The sequence below is a fragment of the Delphinapterus leucas genome, chromosome 8 (genome assembly GCF_059928025.1).
Source record: "Delphinapterus leucas isolate spDelLeu-1000000601 "Yukka" chromosome 8, BTC_Dleu_Yukka2, whole genome shotgun sequence".
Classification (NCBI taxonomy): domain Eukaryota; kingdom Metazoa; phylum Chordata; class Mammalia; order Artiodactyla; family Monodontidae; genus Delphinapterus; species Delphinapterus leucas.
Genome location: NC_143136.1, coordinates 18,765,027 through 18,786,453, shown reverse-complemented (window position 1 = coordinate 18,786,453; position 21,427 = coordinate 18,765,027). Strand labels below are relative to the sequence as shown.

General features: G+C 53.8%; 2 protein-coding genes across 5 annotated transcripts; both read left to right on the top strand.

Moving 5' to 3' along the window:
- The first annotated feature begins 5,364 nt into the window (after positions 1-5,364).
- LOC111171851 (tubulin alpha-1D chain-like) lies at positions 5,365-7,736 on the top strand. The gene is made up of 3 exons (XM_089915904.1): positions 5,365-5,485; positions 5,745-5,965; positions 6,714-7,736. Exons 1-3 carry the CDS (start codon positions 5,365-5,367, stop codon positions 7,719-7,721), a joined length of 1,350 nt encoding a protein of 449 aa, XP_089772030.1. The 3' UTR covers positions 7,722-7,736.
- Positions 7,737-12,953: 5,217 nt separating this feature from the next.
- On the top strand, positions 12,954-20,189 carry DNAJB2 (DnaJ heat shock protein family (Hsp40) member B2). 4 transcript variants are annotated; one of them, XM_089916347.1, is made up of 9 exons: positions 12,954-13,042; positions 13,389-13,489; positions 14,135-14,244; positions 15,306-15,359; positions 15,558-15,680; positions 16,425-16,517; positions 16,743-16,845; positions 17,035-17,105; positions 17,953-20,189. In XM_089916347.1, exons 2-9 carry the CDS (start codon positions 13,425-13,427, stop codon positions 18,309-18,311), a joined length of 978 nt encoding a protein of 325 aa, XP_089772473.1. In that variant the 5' UTR covers positions 12,954-13,042; positions 13,389-13,424; the 3' UTR covers positions 18,312-20,189. The 4 variants fall into 4 exon arrangements, with proteins under 4 accessions (XP_089772473.1, XP_022423459.1, XP_089772472.1 ...); XM_022567751.3 differs by having other exon boundaries at positions 12,989-13,112; XM_089916348.1 differs by lacking the exon at positions 12,954-13,042 and having other exon boundaries at positions 13,153-13,489; positions 17,953-18,159; positions 19,273-20,189.
- Positions 20,190-21,427: the final 1,238 nt, after the last annotated feature.

The window sequence follows — 21,427 nt, the reverse complement described above, 5'->3', positions numbered from 1 at the left end:
TGGGTTTTTCTACAGCCACTGTTTAGCTGGGTCAGTGCAGGCACAGAATTGGTGAAGAAATGGATTTAACCAGGGTTGTGGTTTAGTCAAACGAGGAAACTGAAGCTAGACAGAGGAGAGGGAGTTGAGGGACGTGCAAGGGAGTGTTGACCACTGACCATAGAATTTTTTTTTTTTTTTTTGGCTGCATTGGGTCTTCGTTGCTGCGCACGGGCTATTCTCTCGTTGCGGTGAGAGGGGGCTGCTCTTCGTTTGCGGTGCGAGGGCTTCTCATTGTGGTGGCTTCTCTTGTTGCAGAGCACAGGCTCTAGGCATGCGGGCTTCAGTAGTTGTGGCACACGGGCTCAGCAGTTGTGGCTTGCGGGCTCTAGAGTGCAGGCTCAGTAGTTGCGGCGCACGGCCTTAGTTGCTCCGCAGCATGTGGGATCTTCCTGGACCAGGGCTCGAACCCGTGTCCCCTTCATTGGCAGGCGGATTCTTAACCACTGCGCCACCAGGGAAGCCCCATAGAATTTAGGATGGGAAGAAAGAAAATAAAAACGCAGCAGGGGGGCTTCCCACATGCCGCAGAGCAGCTAAGCCCGTGCACCACAACTACTGAGCCTGCGCTCTAGAGCCCGTGCTCCGCAACAAGAGAAGCCACCGCAATGAGAAGCCCGCGTACCGCAACGAAGAGTAGCCCCCACTCGCCGCAAGTAGAGAAAGCCCACGTGCAGCAAAGAAGACCCAACGCAGCCAAAAATAAAATAAATAAAAATAAATTTATTAAAAAAAAAAAAACGCAGCAGGGGGATGAGGGACATCGAAAACTCTGCCATGTGGAAAGGGGAGAGTCACTGAGCCTGAGTCCCAGAAGAATCTTAATTCCACCACTAATTAACTCTCACGTGATCTTGGGCAAAACATAAGGGGCTGCAATTACCTTTTCTTCCTCTGGGAGTGGAGGCCTCACCTTGCCTACCTCACAAAGTTGTTGAGGGACTCAAAGGAGATAAGGGGTGAAGCTGCCTTTAGAACTACAGAGCAGGATACAAATGTGAGAGAGTAACTTTTCTTTTTTTTTTTTTTTTTTTGCGGTACGCGGTCCTCTCACTGCTGTGGACTCTCCCATTGCGGAACACAGGCGGCATGTGGGATCTTCCCAGACCGGGGCACGAACCCGTGTCCCCTGCATCGGCAGGCAGACTCTCAACCACTGCGCCACCAGGGAAGCCCGAGAGTAACATTTTTATCTCACAATTTTGCCCAAGGCCATATGGTGACTCCTTCTGTGGGGAAATAAGGCCAGGCTGGAACAGCAAAGACTTGGATTGGAATAGGGAGAGACACTTAGGAATAGCCCTGAAGATGCTCAGCATCTTGCTTTGCCTGTGGAGAACAACAGCAACTCTGGACTAAACATGTAAGAAAGTTTATCTTGCTTAATCTCACAATACTACCTCTCCCCATTCTGCAGATGAGAAAACTGAGGCAAAGGAAGTTAAGTGCTTGAGATGGGGCTAACCTGAGCTCTAGTTCCCTCTGTTCTGTGATATTCTGAGTTTCCACCCAGAAGGCCCTGAGTTGACCTCTTGCCCTAGGACTCATCATTTCTGGTCCACTGCAGACTTTTCTTAGCCCCGCCTACTCCTCTTCCAATCCTCACCAACCTTGGGGGTGAGGGCAGTGCTGGAGCTCAGGGGGCTTGATTTCTAAATCCCCTCTCACCTGTGAGGGCCGGGCTGAACCACCAGGAAATGGAGTTGTGTGACTGAGCAACAGACACCGTGTACCCAGCGATGTGGGGCTACCAGCAGGCCCCTCCTCTGCCTGCCCCATCTCGTTCCCCTGCTTAGGCCCAGGCCCAGCGCCTGCCGGCTGCACGGTAACCACGTCAACAGGCCTGCCTCTTGGGGCCGTTTCTAACAACATTCCCGCCCCCCACCTCCCCAAGGGCAGACCAGAGAGGATAAGGAGGCCGGCAGCTGTGGGTCCGTCACAGGCCTGTCCCTGCCTTCCATCTTGCAGCAGACAGACAGACAGACGACCCCAGCCAGCCCCCAGCCAGGCAGCATGGTAAGCAGAGGTGGGGCTGAGCGTGCAAACGAGGGTCCCATGGTCCAGGTGTTCATGGGGTTACAGCGTGTGGGCAGGTCAGGTGGGGGAGAGGGAGAGAAACTTCCAGATGTGAGTGCAACCCCCCAAATGTGCTGGTATGTTCAGGGGATAGAGAGGGACAGGCCATGGTAACTAGGACACGGTCTGAGTCTGAGGGGCTGCTGAAGGGCTCTGAATTTAGGGGTAGGGAGAGTGGGGTAAGCAGGACAGGGGCAGCAAGTGTAGGCACTTTCCTGCAAACCTTGGGCCCCTGCTGGCCTCTGGTCCCACCTCCCGGCTGTAAGGACACATCTTCATAGTCCTGTTCTTCTGCTGTGCCTTGATCTGACCCCTCATTTCAGCTACATATCAGTGGGGAGAGGGAGGGTGCTACATATGGGGCTCATTTGGTATCTTTTACCCGGCTCCCCGACAGGCAGGATAGAAGGGCAGTTAGGAGTGTGGTTGGACCCAGACTGTCCCCTCTCTGAATATTCCTGGTTTTGCTCGTGACTTTGAGCAAGTTGTTTGGCCTGAGAGTCAGTAAAATAGCGTAATAAAGACACACCTCCCTAAGGGGTTCTTGTGACGATTAAGGCAGATAGCGTATGCGAAGCGCTGAGCACAGTGCCTGGCACCTAACTGACGCTTACTGTACGGAACTGAACCACCTAATGACAAAGCCTGCCAGTGTGAGATTATGCTATTTTCACCGGCAAGAAAAGGGAATGGGAGCAGCTGAGGTGCGGTTTGAGGTCAAGTCTGTGTGATTCCAGGGGCTGAATTCTTTGCCCAAACCCAGAGTGAGGGGCATCGTTTCCAGCGACCCTGGCATACCCCAGGTCAGACACACCTTGCGTGGGCCAGCAGCTGTGGGAGCCAGGACAGGGTATGGCTTTGTGCACAGAGCCTGGGCAGGCTCTGAGGTGCAGCAGCGGGTGGTGGCCCTGCCAGCCAGGTGATTGGTGAGCTGAGTCAGCCCTCCCTCCTGGACCTGGGGATTTCTGGAGTCCTTTGTCCCGAAATCCCTCCCAGCTTAATTCATTACTTTCTCTTTCTATGACCCCCAGGGTTGGGGGATGGGGAATTGGTAAGGGGGTCCGACAGGTATGGCGCACCCTACTTTGTGTCGTCCAATGAGCCAGGCAACTTACACGCATTCTTTCATCCGCAGAGTGATTCTAGGAGGGGCTCTTGTTATCGCCCCACTTCACCAGGGGAAGACGCCCACAGAGAGGCAAGTGGGGGAGTAATGGGGCTGGGATACAGGTGGTCTATGTATTAATCCCAGTCATCTAAAAATCACAAAAAGTCAAGGCCCTTGTGTCATATTTACGAAGTCAGAGAAGTGTAAAATTTATGGATAAAGTAACGTCATTATGAAATATTTCAGACATGAGAAAAGGTACAAAGAATAATGTAATGAACACCTGCTACCCAGCTTAAGAAACAGAATCCTTCTCTGAATGCATTCACCTCCCTCCTCTAACGTTATTCCAAATTGGGTGCTAATATTTTCCCTTGCTTTCTTTACTTCTGTAATACATTCCAAGAATATATAGCAAATATAAAAATTTATCTGTAAACGATGCATACAAGTTAAAGATTTATATAAATAGTACTGTATTATGATTCTTCTTAATTTGCTTTTTTTCTATTAAGAATTTTGGGGGGCAAGACTCTTTTTTAAAAAAATTAATTAATTTTATTTTTGGCTGTGTTGGGTCTTCGTTGCTGTGCACGGGCTTTCTCTAGTTGCAGTGAGCAGGGGCTACTCTTCGTTGTGGTGCGTGGGCTTCTCATTGCGGTGGCCTCTCTTGTTGCGGAGCACGGGCTCTAGGCGCGCGGGCTTCAGTAGTTGTGGCACGTGGGCTCAGTAGTTGTGCCTTGCGGGCTCTAGGGCTCAGGCTCAGTAGTTGTGGCGCACGGGCTTAGTTGCTCCGCAGCATGTGGGATCTTCCCGGGCCAGGGCTCGAACCCGTGTCCCTTGCATTGGCAGGCAGGTTCTTAACCACTGCGCCACCAGGGAAGCCCAAGATTCTTTCCTGTATTCATCCACGTCCACTTCTGAATCATCCTTTATTTTCTCCTGTTGAAGGACATTTAATTGGCTTCTGTTGCTATGGTACTGTGACTGTTCTTGCACCTGTTTTCTTGTGTACCTATGTGAGAATTTCTCTAGAGCATCTTCAGCTTTCCTAGATATTGCCAGATCACTCTCCAAAAAAGATGCATCACTTTGGGCTTCTAGCAGCAGTGTGAGAATTCTCATTTCTCTACATCCTCCACAGGATTAAGCCTTAAAGCTTGGGGAAATTTGATGGATGTGGGTGCTCGTTTTGTTGTTAAAGTCTGCCGTAAATACTTCTCAAGCAGGAAGAAACATTCTGGGATCCTACTTACCACACTGTCACGTATCTGTTATCATATGAAATGCTCCCTTCCCCAGACAGTGAGTTTCTGGGTATTAGGTGTTATGTATCCCCAGTCTCTGCCCGGTGTCAGGCAGATAATGGAGGCTCAGTACATGATGAAGCAGGAGGGTCAAGTCTTTTTGATGCTCATGGGGCTCCCCAGGAAGGGCAATGACCTTTCTCTTTTTCTAGGACCAAGCAGGTTACCCCAGTCCTGCTCCGGGGGCCAAGAACTCTTTGACCAGCCTTGAGTCATGTGAGGAAGAACTCACTTCCCAGCTCCTCATCACTCCAGAACCACACACACCCAAGAGGAAAGCACAGCACACACACATCCATCCCAGGCCCACTTTCCCCTTCCTTGCTGGCATTCCTAGCTTTAACATGAATCCAGAGTTCCTTCTGCTTTTCTAAACCTCATCCTTGTCCCTGACCCCTGAAACCTCACTTGGATCTTGTGTTCCTTACTAATGGCCCCTAATTTCTTTCTGGACATGGGTGGGTTGCCTATCATGCTCTGTCAGACTCATCTGAGCCCCTCAATGTTCCTCAAGATGCTTGGTCACTGAGCAAAGACTCTATAATCTTAGAACTGGTCACATCTGCTTCCCCTGAGGGCTTTGCCCGCCGCCACTGCCCCCCACCCCCGGGACATGGGGCGCCGAGAGCAAAGTCCAGGAACTCTTGCTCTCAGCCGGGGAACCACTCAAGGAAGGAAGGCAGGAATCGTGTCCAGGCATGATATGCTTCTCTCTGCCCTTTGTCCACTCAGCGTGAGTGTATCTCAGTCCACGTGGGGCAGGCTGGAGTGCAGACTGGCAATGCCTGCTGGGAGCTCTGCTGCTTGGAACATGGGATCCAACTAGATGGGCAGATGCCCAGCGACAAGACAATCGGGGGAGGGGATGACTCCTTCAACACCTTCTTTAGTGAAACTGGGGCTGGCAAACATGTGTCCCGGGTGGTGTTTGTGGATCTGGAGCCCACTGTGATTGGTGAGTGATGACCAGCCCCTGCCACGGCCTTGTCCCAGGTACCACAGCAAGTCCTTCTCCATAATTGGAGAGCACTGGTTTGTCGTCCCCAGTTGCTGCAGCGAATCAGAACTCCAGCTCTGCCGTCACTCAGCTCCAGAGTCTCAAGGTCACTCCACATCTCTTTCCTTTTCGTTGAAGTACACTTAAGATCAAGGGCAATAACAGCAGGCTGAATGGGGCTCCTCTAGGGTAGAACTTCGGGCCTGGTGACCCCACCCCTTCTGGGTACCCTGGGGCTCCAGGAGCCAGGCTGCAAGGGGAGGGGGACCTAAAATTCTGCCCATTGCAGATGAGGTTCGGACGGGCACGTATCGCCAGCTCTTCCATCCAGAGCAGCTCATCACCGGCAAGGAAGATGCTGCCAATAACTATGCCCATGGCCACTACACCAACGGAAAGGAGCTCATCGACCCGGTGCTGGACCGGATTCGGAAGCTGGTGAGAGAAGAGCTGAGGGCTGGGGAGGGGGGAGTCTGGATTCCTGTTGTGAAGTGGTCTGGAGACCAGACAGGGGAAGGGCACCTTCCATCCTTGGGAGAGTCTCCTGGACAAGCATTAAACACACAGGATCAGGACTAGTGAGGAGGGGAGGCAGAGTATGGGCTCCAGCCTGGAGCTGGGTGTCCCTTTTATCTGCTATAGTAAGTGGCCCAATGCTGGGCAGAGTGGCTGTCAGTTGATAGGCTGCCTGGCCAAGATATGAGCACCCATAAGCAGTCCCAGAATGCCACCTTGTATTGTAGGTATGTAGGCAGAAGGCCCTGTGAAAAACAGGGATCCAAACAATACCAGCTCAAGGCTCTCTGATCAACTTCGGCCTGCAGCAAGGATGGGGATCAGGTTCCTGGGCTGTTCATCTCAGTAAGGAAGCCCTCCAGAAACATCTGGTTAGATCAGGGGGCACGGGTAGGAAGCCGGGTGGAGTTGGCAAGTTACGATGACAAAAATGACCATGGCCCAAGAGTCAAGAGAGCTGTCTGTGGAAGGCTTCAGGAGGTTTGAGAGAGGAAGAAAGACAAGGAGGAGAGAGTGGGACCTCCTTATCAGGGTCTATTTTGTGCCCTTGGAAAAGTCTTCCAAGGATTTTATGAAACTTTTGGGGAAATCTCAAACAGCACAAGCTGGTTCTTTGCTGTTGGTCAGCTGTGCTTCACATCCCACGTTTCTCTTCGCCTTCACGTTCTAGGCTGACCAGTGCACAGGACTCCAAGGATTCCTCATCTTCCACAGCTTTGGAGGGGGCACTGGCTCTGGCTTCACCTCACTCCTGATGGAGCGGCTCTCTGCTGACTATGGCAAGAAATCCAAGCTGGAGTTCTCCATCTACCCAGCCCCGCAGGTGTCCACAGCCGTGGTGGAGCCCTATAACTCCATCCTGACCACCCACACCACCCTGGAGCACTCAGACTGTGCCTTCATGGTGGACAACGAAGCCATCTATGACATCTGCCGCCGCAACCTAGACATCGAGCGCCCGACGTACACCAACCTCAACCGCCTCATCAGCCAGATCGTCTCCTCCATCACAGCCTCCCTGCGCTTCGACGGCGCCCTCAACGTGGACCTCACGGAGTTCCAGACCAACCTGGTGCCCTACCCTCGCATCCACTTCCCCCTGGCCACCTATGCGCCAGTCATCTCTGCAGAGAAAGCCTACCACGAGCAGCTGTCGGTGGCAGAGATCACCAATGCCTGCTTCGAGCCTGCCAACCAGATGGTGAAGTGTGATCCCCGTCACGGCAAGTACATGGCCTGCTGCCTGCTGTACCGTGGAGACGTGGTGCCCAAGGATGTCAACGCCGCCATCGCTGCCATCAAGACCAAGCGCAGTATTCAGTTCGTGGACTGGTGCCCCACGGGCTTCAAGGTTGGCATCAACTACCAGCCCCCCACTGTGGTGCCCGGGGGTGATCTGGCCAAGGTGCAGCGTGCCGTGTGCATGCTGAGCAACACGACCGCCATCGCTGAGGCCTGGGCCCGCCTGGACCACAAGTTCGACCTGATGTATGCCAAGAGGGCGTTTGTGCACTGGTACGTGGGCGAGGGCATGGAGGAGGGTGAGTTCTCCGAGGCCTGGGAGGATATGGCTGCCCTGGAGAAGGATTATGAGGAGGTGGGCATGGATAGTGTGGAGGGGGAGGGAGAAGAGGAGGAGGGGGATGAATACTGGGGGAATCCTTCACGTCTGTCCTAAATAAAGTGCTATGGCCTTATTGCCTCACAAATGTCTTTTCCTCTTGGGAAAAACCATGGGGGTGGGGGGCTTTTCCTTCATAAGAGATAGGAAGGCTGGTTTCTTAGCCTGGGTTCCCCAGAAAGCAGATCTGACTTCAGATTTCATTAATGAGTGCAATTCCACGGAGCAGAATGGGGGCCGAGGTGGGTAAAGCAGAGAAGGAGGGAGAACTCACCCTAGAGAAGATGTAGCTGGATAAATGGCATCTCAGACGATTCCCTGGGAGAGTGGGCAGGAGAGGAGGTGAGGGTGGGGAATTTCTGCACTGGCTCCATTCTTCCCTTGGTTAAACCTTCGCCTCATCAAACATTAACTTGCCTGTACTTCAGGTTGCACACACTTGGGCTGCAGGGTCAACAGGGAATCCCTGGGCAGGAGGTGAGGCGCTGTCTGTGTGTGAAGCTGGTCCGAGCTGCACAGGGCTGCAAAAAGAGCCTGGTGAGGCCAGGGGATGTGAAGTAGTGCCTTAGGGTAGTCTGATATAGCTGGTCCTCACTAGCGCACCCTCCTGTCTTCTTCAGTGTGGAGTGTAGAGAGTCCGGAAGCTGGCATTAAGGCAGAAGTGGTACAGTGGAAGCAACAACGGGGGAATGGGGGTGAAGGGAGAGCTTACCTCCCCGTAATCTCCATCACATTCATCACTTTTTGATAAAGACAAATCACCTTTCTTTAAACTATGCCACATGCACAGCTTTAAGCCCCCACTTCCAACCAGGTGGCTGCCCTAAAATCCTTGTATGTGGATTTTCTGCAGCGCCTTCTGGGTTAGGAGGATAGCTTAATTATTTAGGAACCCATTTTGGCTGAATAGCTCAGCTATATCCTCCAACCCATTTTTTTTTTTCTCTGAAAGGACTGAATTTCAAATCTCTGTCCTGTGTCTTTCTCTCTATTAACTGGTTTCAAATTTGGGGAAGAAAGAGAGGTTATTTGGGGAGCCTTTCAAACACCAGAAAAAATCACTGCCCTTTATTCAGCTCCTAGTATACTAGGCCCTGCATCCATACTATCTTCTTTAATCCTGAGGTAAATACAGTTATTGTACCCACCCACTGGACTGGAAGCTCCATGCGAACAAGGCCTGTTCTACGCTCAGGACCCAGAATGCTGTCTGATACATAGATTCTCAAATTTGTTAAATAGACTTGTTCGATGAATGCCCATTTTATAGATGTGGTGACTGAGGCTTGGAGAAGTCATGTGGCTTGCACAAGGTTACCCAGCTAGTAAGTGGAGGAGTCGGGATTGAAACCCAGGTCAGCCTGGGCCAAAGCTTATGCTGCTGCCCTCCCCTTCCTAGGGTGTCCTCCCCTCCTGCCCTCAGCAGACACAGGCACCTCTCCAGACGCCACCTCTTCAGGGCCTGCCAGCTCTGCAGTGCCCAGACAGTGACTCAGGTGCCTCGAAGGCAGGGAGGGGGTGATGCTTGACACTTCCTTGCCCAGGCACTGTGGTAGGGGGCATGTGGGGCGGAGGAGGGACCCAGCTTCCAGGGCTGAACAAGGGCAGAGGTGTCTCTGGGGCCACGTTTTGGGGTTGTCAGTGTCCTCTAAAAGCCCTCTGCCACTGACATCCAATAGGTGAGGTAAGGGTTTGGGAGAGGCCAGGAGGGAGGGCCCTGAGGAAGCTCTTTACCACCCAACACGGCTGGGCATCCACAGAGGTGGCCAGGCTCCCCTCCTGATAGCTGTACCAGCCAACCCACCCTGGGCAGCTGGATGGCCACCTCTTCTCTGACCCCGTGAGGCCTCCCAGCTACTAACTCTGCAGGCAAGCCCTGGCAGGCCTAGGTTGGACTGGGTGTGGATGTGGGGAGGTGGCAACCCAGATCTCCATGGGACAGCTGGGAGCGCCACCCAGCCTGGCTCCTGGGGACTCCCTCAGTGCGGGGGAATGCTGTCATCCCTGAGGCTTCTAAAGCCAGGGTACAATTACCTCTTGCAGGCAGACACAAGAGACAGAGCCCCAACCTTGGATTCCACCCAGCACATTTACTCCCTCGCCTCTAATGTGTCAGGAGCATGCCTGCCTCCGAAGCTGCATTCCCTCCTTCCGGAACGCCACCTCCCCCTGCTGGCCTCAGTGTTGCCATTTTTTCCAGGTTAGATCACAGTCACCCAGAACCCATCTGGCACTGGAGACCTCTCCCTCATCTAGATTCTCCCTCTTACTGGCTGTCTCTATCACTCATTCAGTACTTGGCATGGACTGCCTTGTACCATAGCACTTAGCTTGTTGCTGATATCCTATTTCCCCAGCTAGATTTAAAAATATTACATTTGACCAGTTACTATGTGCACATGCTTCAGTACTTGTAAGGTACCAAAGAGATTTACAAACAGCAAAAATAAGTCCCCTTCATTTGTTCCCCTCTTGGCAGCCACCACTGTTCACTCTTTTGGTTAGTACTCCCTTCCAGACATCTATGTATATATACTAATGTGTGCACACACGCATTTAAATACGCTTCGCTCTGCATCTTGTTTTTTTACTTAACAATAAATCTAGAAGATGGTGCACATCAGTACATATAGATATACCTTGTTCTTTTTGGTGACAATATAGTATTCCACAGTACCTTGTACCATTGCTTATTTAACCAGTTTGCTATTAATGACATAGTATTTAGGTTGTTTTTAATCGTTTGCTATGAAAAGAATGCTGCAACCCTTGTACATGCTTCTTTGCACATATGTACAACCACAAATTATTAGAATTGGCATTACTGGGTCACAGGCTATACACCTTTAATTTTTTTGTTTTTTGCGGTACATGGGCCTATCACTGTTGTGGCCTCTCCCGTTGCGGAGCACAGGCTCCGGATGCGCAGGCTCAGCGGCCATGGCTCACGGGCCTAGCCGCTCCGCGGCATGTGGGATCTTCCCGGACCGGGTCATGAACCCGTATTCCCTGCATCGGCAGGCAGACTTTCAACCACTGCGCCACCAGGGAAGCCCCTATATACCTTGATTTTTGATATATACTTCATACTGCTCTCTTTAGAAGTTATATCCAAACACCCCTCCTACTACCAATGTATGAGACCGCCTGTGTCCATACAACATATTACACTTTTTGACCTTTGTCAATCATCCAAGAAGTGAAAGTATTTTGCTGCAGCTTTCCTTTATAATTCTCTTGCTATGAATGATACTGAGCATCTTTTCATATTTAAAAGCCAGTACTTTCTCTTCTGTGAACTGTCTTGTCTGTGCCCTTCACCCATTTAAAGAACTGCATTGTTTGTCTTTTCTCATAAATTTGTCGGAATTCCCTGTGAACAAAGGAAATTAACCCTTTGCTTGCTAGATGTTTTCCACATAATTTCCCTTGGCTGTCATTTGTCTGTGTCCCAATGAGGTTTTCATCTCCCTGAGTACAGGGACTGAAACTTAAAGCTCTCTGTATTCCTACTCTTAATATAAAACCACATACATGGTAGGGTGCTAGACAAATGTCCGTTGAGATAAAAGAAGTAAACAGAAAGAGATTTGGAAGATTTTGGAGTGACCTAACCGCAAACAGGTAGGCATCAAGGGAAGTTGGGCAGCCAGCACCACAGTCAAGGTCAGGGCACAGGACATCCTGCTTAAAAAGCCCCTGGCCCCTCCACCCACTGCAGTGAGGCCTCCTCTCACCCTGGCGTCGAGGCTGACATTTCCTCCTCCAGACACTAGAGGCCACTGCTGGCTCTGCTTGCCACCACTGCAGAAATGAATTCTCAACTGCCCCTGCTCCTCTGTGACTTGCTCCAGATTCCAAGTCCCAGTTGGAGCTTCCAACTGGCAGAACATCCAGCTTTTGCCTACACCTTGGAGCCAGGAAGTCTGGGAGAGCAAGTGTCGGGTTTTGTGGCAGGTAGTGGCCTGGCTCCCATCAAAGCCCACGCAATGGGAATTTGCCAGATGTAGGTAGGTAGGAGGCTCAGGCTGTGAGCAGCCAGGAAAACTGGACAAACGCACACCAGGCTCTTCTCTCACGTCTGGCTCAAGCCCTTCTCTTTGACGAAGCATTTCTGGGTCACCCAGCCTAAAATATTCTTCTGGATACACATAACCAGTATTGCTTGGGCCAGTCATGATGCCAGAGAAACTTTGTACCAAGACCTACTATGTACCATACCTCATTTGACTTTCAAACAGCCCTAGGCGTTACCTGTATTTAGGGAGGAAAAACTGAGTCCTTAGAGGTTTTCTTGTCACACAGTAGTACCAGGTTGCAAACCCAGGTCTGTTTCCAAAGCCTTGGGGTTTCCCAGTGGTCTATACTGATGGGCTGGTAGTTGGAGCTCTGTGAAGGTAGGGATTGGGCCGCAGTCTTCTTTTTACATCCTGGCAGCATCTACAACATAGAAGATGCTCAATTAATGCTTGTGGATTGGCCTGGATATCAAGTAGGAGCCAGTTCTAGAAGGTTCTCTAACTTTCCCATGAGGCCTGAAGCCAGAAAACACTCTAAGGTGGAAGAGGTCTACTCAGGATCAGTTTGGAAAGAAAAACCTCGAATCTGGAGAACTTCTTCTCCTTTTTTTCCCCCCATTTTCCCATTAACCACCCATTAATCCCATTAATCTCCCAAATGTGTCAAAATTGTTAAGAACATGTTCCCATCTGTGCATTATTTAATCATCCAATGGATATTTTTGAACCGCACTACTGTCCTGAATACTCCAGTGAGAAAAAAGACATAATCTCTGCCTTGTGGAGTTTGCATCCTAGTGGGGGAGGTGACTGTCAATCAGATAATCAAACAAATAAATGCTCTGACCAGTGTGAGGAAGGTTGCCAAGAGATGCTATGAGAGGCAGGTCTGACCTACTCAGGGAAGTCGGACAGCCTCTTCTGAGGGCTGGGGCTTAGAGCAGGGATCTCAAGAAGGGGGAGGATTTAGGCCCAGAGAGGAGTCTGTGAGCCCTTGAAGTGGCGACTTCCTCTGGGTGAGTAATCCTCGGTCATCGAGCCTGTCTCTAGGAAAGCCACAGAGGGGCCAGGGGCTGGGTGGCTTGTTTGTTGGCAAGTGCGTCACTCCTGGATGGAGCCTGCCGCTGTCTCCCAGGTCCCATCTGGGGATGACGTTGTCCTGGTGCAAGCCCAAAATAGCCGGCTCCGCCTCCATCTCCCGGCAGCCCCTGCAGCAGCACACACCCCCCTCCACCCCCCAAGGTGACAGGCCGAGCCGGCCTCCTCTGGGTCTCTAGTAGTTTCCGTGCCGCTGACGCAAGCTTGCGCGCACAGCTGGGCCTGCCGCGTCCTACGCAGCAGCCGCGAGCCGGGCAGCCGGTGCCAGACGGTTCCCGGCGGGGGGCAGGGGCGGGGCGCTCCAAGAGGCCAGGGACTCCCGGAGGAGGAGGTGCGGGCGGGGGGCCCCGGTCAGGCTGGGGGGCCCTGGGCCGGGCTGCTGGCGTTTGGGGGCCGCGATAGGGCGCCCCGGCCCTGGGCCCCGAGATAGCCCGTGGCACCGGCCTGCGAGGGCCGATAAGGCTGCCCGAGGGAGCCGAGTCACCGGCCGCGAGGAGAGCCAGCGGGCTCCGCGGCCCCCTGGGAGCGCCTCCCGCCGCCCCCGGGGTCTCCAGCCCCGGGAGGGGCTCTCGGTTCTTTCCGCCTGACTGTACCTTCTCTACCGTAGCCCCAAGGAGGCCCGCCTGACGACTGACGAGTTGCCATGGCATCCTACTACGAGATCCTAGACGTGCCGCGAAGTGCGTCCGCTGATGACATCAAAAAGGCGTAAGTGCCTCCGCTGTGCACCAGAAAGCCACTCACCCCCCTCCCCCCCGCTCCAGCACCCTGGGGCCCTTCAGAGGCTGGGCTGAGAGAGCCAGGTCCTTAGAAAGGATTGCGGGCCTCCCTCAGAGGGCGACCCCTGTAGGGAGGAAGGAGACCCCTGGATGAGTAGGAGAAAGTCTACAGCGTGAAGCTCCGCTGGAAGGTGCAGTGTGAGCTCTTTTCCAGTACAGCCCCCCCATCCCCTCCCTTCCCCTTTATTCCTACGCCAACCCCCAGCCTCTAGGTGTGGACTGTCTCAGGATGCGGTGCAAAGATGCTCAAGCACTGTGCCCCTCCCCCCCATGGCCGCATGTACCCACGTCCTTAGCAACCCCAGCCCCAGCGAGCCCCAGGGAGGCGTTAGGCCTGGGGCTTTCTCATCCTTACGTCTAATACAAGTGTATAGTCCCAGCACTGGCTGCAGAGGGGCGAGATGGGGACTCCGTTAAAACATTGCTGCAGGGGCAGCCCTAGCAGCTGGCATGGACCGGGATCTGAGTGGTGGAAGGGCTATGGTGGGCTAACAGGAAGTGGGTCGTTCTGTTCCCTAGTGAGAAGTGCCTGCGTTTGTCTCCTGACCCTCCCCTCTGAACCCACTTCCTGCAGATATCGGAAGAAGGCTTTACAATGGCACCCAGACAAGAACCCAGATAATAAAGAGTTTGCTGAGAAGAAGTTCAAGGAGGTGGCCGAGGCGTATGAAGTGCTGTCGGACAGTAAGGGCCAGGGTCAGGGGTCAGGGCAGGGCAGCACCTGTCACTGCCACTTCATGCCCCCTCACACTCTTTCCCAAAGCCATGCTGCCACCACCCCAGTCTCCTCCATGCCTTTTCCAACCTGGCATTTAAGTGCCCCCCTCCCACAGGGACTCTGGGATTTTTTTGTTTGTTTGTTTGTTTCAATTCAGAGGAGCACCTACTGTGTGTCAAGCACCCTTTTATTCTTCCCCTGATCCCCTGTCTCAGTGTCTGCTCCCCAGGGTCTGCTAGTTGCATCATGGATCCTGACAAGGGGAAGGAAGCAGGGCAGGTAACCAAGGTGTGCCGAGCCTCCTCTGTGCCAGGCATTGGTAGTTGTAATCTCCATGAGTCCTCACAGCCATCCTGTGAGACAGGATTTATCACCCCCATTTTTCAGGCAAGGAAACTGTGGCTGAGAGAGGTGAAGTAACTTGCTCGAGGAATATGAGTCCAGGTCTTTCATTCATTAATTCAAAAAATATTCACTGAGTGCTTATGGTGCCAGGCCCTTGTTGGGTACTGAGGAACGATGGAGGACGAGCAGGCCCTACAAGTCCTGATGGGTTTATCACAGTCTGGTCAGGGAAGGCCAACATTAACCAAGTGAATGCATAGACAAGATTATTCCAAAGGAACATAGCAGGGTGATGTGATAGGGAATAGGGAATAATAGGCACCAGTTTTAGGTAGTCAAGAAAGGTCTCTCTGTGACATTTAGGCTAGGCCCTGATTAATAATAACATAGTAATGATTAGCTAACATTTATGAAGCACTATGTATCAGGCACTGTGCAAGGTGGATTATCTTATTTAATCCTTGCAACTCTGAGGTCGGTGCTGTTATTGTGTCCATTTTACAGATGAGAAGGAGCCACTATGTGAAGGGCTGAGCTGCTGCTAAAACCTGTAGCGCATGTCCGCTGTGCAACCTGCTGCCCCCCAGTTGTCAGTCTCTGGCCAGTCCTCTGAGGGGCCTAGCCTGGAAGGGGAGGCCGTCATCCCAGAGGGAGGGAGAAATGATCTGTTCTCTCTTTCCAGAGCATAAGCGTGAGATCTACGACCACTATGGCCGGGAAGGGCTGACTGGGGCAGGTAGGTGGAGCGGGGGCACCCAGGGATGGAAGTGGGTCAGGGAGGAAGGGGGAGGGCAGATTCCTGCAGTGGATGCTTGCTCTCACTCTGCTCTCGAGGCTCCTGGAGTCTCCCTGGAGTCTCTGTGCCTTAGGGGGGCCCCTGGCTCAGGGCAGGGTGCACGCCCTAAGCCCCCTCCTCATCCTGCCTCTCCTTCAGGTACTGGCCCGTGTCGGGCGGAAGCTGGCAGTGGCGGCCCTGGCTTCACCTTCACCTTCCGCAGCCCGGAGGAGGTCTTCCGGGAGTTCTTCGGGAGTGGTGACCCTTTTGCAGAGCTCTTTGGTGAGTGGACTCGGGCGGCCTCTGATAAGCTCGACTTCTCCCTCCAGGCCTGCTCTCCATCAGCTGGGAGGCCCTTAGGCGGGAGGCTGAGAGGGAAGCAGAATTCCACGGACAGAAGATTTTGTGTGGGTGGATCCAGTGAGCTCTGGGACAGAACCTTACACATTCCAGAACCCGCGTGACCTATAGTGACACTTCAGAGACTCGCCTTATTAAATGATAACAATAATTCATTGTTAAACCTCCACAGTGACAGCCATGAAAGCAAGACTCAGAGCATCATGGGACAGTAATAATGCCATTACAAACAACAACAGATACCACTTTTTTGAATGGTTAAATGAACCCTGTGAGGTAGATAATTTTATCCACATTTACAGATGAGAAAACTGAGGCACATTCAGATAACTTGCTTACAGTCACACAGCAGATGGCGGAGCCGGGGCTTGTAGCTGTGTCTGCCTGACATCACACCAGGCTTATCTGCATAAAACTGAAGGAGCTATTCCCCACCCCCCTTCCTTTATTCTTCATAGTGGCCAGAATTGACCAGGGAACTTTTTCATATAATAATACTAAAAAGGAATTTAATTTATAAATCAGTCCAAGCGAAAAAGAAAAAAATCAGAAATGTACCCAGTTGCTTAGCAGCTTATATTTCGAGACTTCAGAGCAGGGTTCACACATTCTAGGGTTGGGGGAATCTTTTCACCAGATGATGGTTCATCTGCTTACTTGTTGCAGATGACCTGGGCCCGTTCTCAGAGCTTCAGAACCGGAGTGCCCGACACTCGGGCCCCTTCTTCACCTTCTCTTCCTCCTTCCCTGGACACTCTGGTAAGTGCCGTCCCTTCCCATGCTTGCAAGCATTTGGAGTCCTGGAGCCCCTCCTCTCAGCTTGTCATCTTCCCACGCCTTCTCTCTGTGTCTCTGGAACCCTGCCTCTGGGCAGCTCTGCGGGGAGACCCCACAGAGGTTCCCGGTCCATTGTGCATGCAGCCTGCCTGGTACAGCCTCTGTCTAACATCCTCTTCTCCTCCTCCTCCTTTGTCCCAATGCCAGATTTCTCCTCCTCATCTTTCTCCTTCAGTCCTGGGGCTGGTGCTTTTCGCTCTGTTTCTACATCTACCACCTTTGTCCAAGGACGCCGCATCACGACGCGCAGGTGAGGGCTCCTTCTGGGACCATGCAGGGTGTGGGGTGGGTGGGGGTGGAGCGGAGCCGCATACGACTGGAGAGCAGCTCCCTGAGGGCAGAGTGCAGACTGCCCTGTCCACTGCGACGTCCCGGAGCCTGGACAGGTGCCCGCAGGACTTGGGCATGCCCACCGAATGAACTGTGCTGTCTCCCCCAGGATCATGGAGAACGGGCAGGAGCGGGTGGAAGTGGAGGAGGACGGGCAGCTGAAGTCTGTCACAATCAATGGTGAGGAGCGGCTCTGCCACCCAATCCCGATCAGGAAGCCCCAGGCCCCAAAGCCCCTTCCCCTAACTGCTCCTCTCTGAACTCCCCTGGGGCAGGGAAGCCAGATTGGCAGGGTCGGAGATGGTGATCCCAGGGAAGGGGGCTGGGACAGAGAATTGTGGAGTCTCAGAGGGCCAGCTAATCGCCGTCATCATGTGTGGGGTGCCTGGAGTTTGCAGAGCACTTGACTATTTTTAAAGCACTTGCGCACATACCACATCCCTTGTATTCTTAAAACACCCGGGGGAAAGCAGGGCAGTTTGCATTTGCCCTACTTTTCGTTTGAGGAGACTGAGCCTCAGCACAGCTAAATGGCCCTAACTCCCAAGTAGCCCCAGGCCCAAGGCTTTGACCCACTTACCAAAGGGTAAAGCCAGGAATGAAGCTCAGGACACAGGGCTCCTGGAGCTGAACTTTTCTTCCCACAACGCTGCCACGCAGTACAGGATGGTCACCATGACTACCCTTTTATGCCCGCCGACTCTGGGAGCTCTGTGTGCTAAAGGCTCTTCATGGGCTCTCTTATTTAATCATTGGAACAATTTGATGATGCAGGCACTCACGTCATTCCCATTTTATAGATGAGGAAAGGGAGGCTTAGGGAGGTTGAGTAACTTGCCAAAGGAGACAGCTCATACCTGCTGGAGCCGAATGCCTGGCCATGCTCATAACCACTACGCTAGGTGCCAAAATGCATGCACACCAGTTCCAGAGGAGGAGCTGTGAGGGGTCAGAGTGGCTGCTGCATGAGGCCGGATTCCTGCAGCCTGGATCAGAGCCTGGATCATGGTGGCTGTTATTCCCACAGGTATCCCGGATGACCTGGCACTGGGCTTGGAGCTGAGCCGTCGCGAGCAGCAACAGTCTGTCACCTCCAGGTCAGGGGCCACACAGGTCCGGCAGACCCCTGTGTCGCGACCCCCTGACAGCGACCTCTCTGAGGATGACGAGGACCTGCAGCTTGCCATGGCCTACAGCCTGTCGGAGATGGAGGCAGCTGGGAAGAAACCAGCAGGTGGGCGGGGGGCACAGCGTCGACGGCAGGGGCAGCCCAAGGCCCAGAACCACGACCCAGGCATGGGGGAGACCCATGAGGGTGCAAGGGGTGACACAGCCAAACCCAGCCCATCTCCGGAGGAGAAGGCCTCTCGCTGCCTCATCCTCTGATCACCAGGCCCAACCCACCCGATTCAGGGGGCCAGGGGTCCTGTTCACTGTCAGGAGAGCAGAGAGGGGCATGGCCTGAGTTGCAGGAGCCCCTCTCCACCTCCGTGCTCCCTCCCAGGTCCACCCCCCTCCACCCTCCAGCGTGGAGTCAGGATTTGCTGTGCTCAGCCCACGGCTGATAGGTCCCTGGCAAAGCCCAGGGTGGGGGGCCTCAGGGCAGTGGGAGGGCCTGAGGAGCCAGGATTCACTTATTCTTATTAGACAGGGAGTTTAAAGGGGCATTAGTGGCTTGGGTCAGGCCTTTCGTGCCCAGGTCTTCTGCCACCTGTGTTGCTGATGATGTTAAGGAAGGAGGACTTGGCCTGAGGTTCTCTGAGCCAGAGTCAGCAGCCACGGCTCTCCTTATCTGGCTGCAGACAACCCCACCCTGGTTTCTGCGCAGTGTTGAGCTCTGACGTCTCTGTTGCTTCCCTCCTGGTGCTGCTTCTCCCTCGCACTCTTCTCTCTGCAATTCCCCGTGGGCCGCATCGCTTGCTTTCACTGCCGTCTGGCTGGGACTCCCTTCTTGCTTCCCCCAGAAGGCCTCTTTGTGGCGAGGAAGATTCTGTGGCCAGTAGGGCCATAAGGTCTTCCGGGGAGGCTAGCTGGGTGGGGCGGGAGCCTCTCGGCCGTCCAGATTCGGAACCGGAGCCTACTCCTCCTCCCTTCCTCTTGCTGCCTCAGCCTGCCCCAGGCCTTGGGACTAGCCAGAGGTGAGGCCGGCTAATCCTGGAGAGGGGGGTTAAGGCCAGGTTGCCCCAGGAGGGAGGCTTAGGAGGGGACCATATCCCATCCTCCTGCACCATGCATCAGGGCTCAGGGAGAGGCCACAGGGCTAGCCCAGGGCTGCATGCTCAGCTCCGTCCTCCACGGCTTGCTGCTGACCCTCTCTCCTGTCACCCCGCCCCTGCTCTCTCCCCAGATGTGTTCTGAGCTGGATGTCCGGGACCCAGAATGGCAGCACAGTTCCAACAGGACAGCGCCCAACCCTGTGCACTGGGAGGGGACCCTCCATTCCTCTCCCTCGCCCATGCTGAGCGTAGAGCCGGGCCTGGGTGGTGGGTGGGGGCTGGGTGGGAAGTAGTCTTAGCCTGTAAACGCTTCCCTGGGTGTTTGGTGCTGTCTCTTGGGGACTACAAGTCCCAGAATGCAACGCACCATGCCTCCTTTCTGTTAGATCGTGCTTGGGGGAAGTGGTGCACAGTTACAGAGCTGTGCATCTTGGGACATGTAGTTCCAGCCCTGGTAGGCTTGTTAACTCACTGTGAGATGGGGCGATCGTGTCCTTTGATTTGTCCCTGGCAGGGGTGGCAAGAATGTGGATGAAGGGGTAATGGTCTGAGCTTTGTTTCCCCTGACACCTCTTGCTAGCGCCGGGGTTAGAGTGTACCAATCAAGGCTCTGTGGCATCTCGGAGAGGCTCTTTTCCTGTGGGCAGTCCCGGGGTCTGAGAATGAGCCACGGCTGATCAGCTAAGCAGGGCGTGGTCTCAGAAGGCTGACAGGCGTGGGAGCTTGGAAGCTAGCCCTCTCAGTGGTGGTGGTGGTGGGGGGCGGGTGTGTGGCTGGAATTGGTGTGTGATGGGTGCTCTGGGCATGTTGCTGCTTGTATGGCTTCTTCGGCCTCTGACCCCGCTGCCCATTCTTTCTCTCCAACACCACAGAAGCTGCCTCTCCTCCTCCCTCCCTGGGGAGCCTGGTGGCTGGGGAGGGGAGTGGTGGAGCCGGGGTGTTGCCAGACCCTGGGCCGTTGAGTCTCAGAGACCTATCAAAGCCAGCGGGGCTGAGCTCAGACCAAGAGGGAGACACTGGAACTCAATAAAGCTGAGTTTCGAGAGTTTGGTGGTGTGCCGTGTTCCCTGTGCTTCCCTTCCCGGGGTGGGGAACCCTGGGGGACCAGCGGGTGACACACCTCCCTTTATTGCCCAGGCATCCAGAAGTTGCAAGCTTTCCCAGCTGACAGCAGGAGTCCTCTCTTTGACCAGGTGGCCCTCTCTAAGTATGTTGTAGAAGTCCATGAAATGCGCATTCTTCTGCCCTCACTTCTTGGGGCCCCACAGCTGGCTCTCCCCAGGTAGCTGTTGTTCCCCTTACGCAGGGTCCCACCACCCAATACTCTGTGGCACAGCTAGGACCAGACTGAGTAATGACTTGACTGAAAGCATGGGGCCAACAGAAAGCCGGGAACACGTGGTGAAAAACCTGTAAAAACCTCCTCCCAAGGCCCAGAGACTGAGTCCCCTCCACAGGTCTCCTTAGCTTAAGGCCAGTGGGCAGTGTCAGAGGCCTGCCTCTCTCCATGTGGAGTGGCACACGTCCACCCCACCCAGGGTCCAGGCCTCAAACTCATCAGGGCCCCAGGGAGGAGAAAGCCAGGTACCTCTCCTGCTTCTCTCTCCAGATACCTGCAGAGATGCCCTCCCAGGCACCTTTGACAAGCACCTTTCTATTGTCAAGCAGGGAGGTGTGGCTCCCCACCAATGCTCTCTTCCATTCCGGGATGAGCACTTGGCTTCATCTTCAGTGGCCAAAGGGTCTATATTGTATTTTTCTCAAAGCAAGGAAGCAGTCTGCCCTGAAAGAGGACTTTCAAGCCTCTATCTTGAGAGAGAGAGAATCTGCTGGTAAAGTGGCTGTTCTGCCCACTTCCGGCCTTTGAGATGAAACACCAGTGGTGCTGAACCTCAGTAGAGCACAGGTGAAGGGTGAAGGGCCCGTGGTCCACTCACTGGTCCCTTCGCTCCCTGCGCAGCACGGGTGGTACTCGCCCATTTTTCATGTGACGGGTCTGAACCCTGGCAAGGTTAGGTGGCCCTAACTCCTGAGTACCTCCATACCCAAGGCTCTCTTGCCTCAGTTCTACGTCTACCATCTTTGACAAGGACACCTCATGACATGCAGATGAGGGCTCCCCTGGGGCCATACAGGGTGGAACGTTATGGGGGAGGGGGGAGAAAGTGCCCCTTGCCCCCAGGTGAATGGCTGTTGTCACACCTCATAGGCCTGGTCTGCGAGTCGCTATCAGAGTTTAGCTACTTTTGCTTAAGGTGTGGCGAGCACTTTGCCTGCATCACCTCG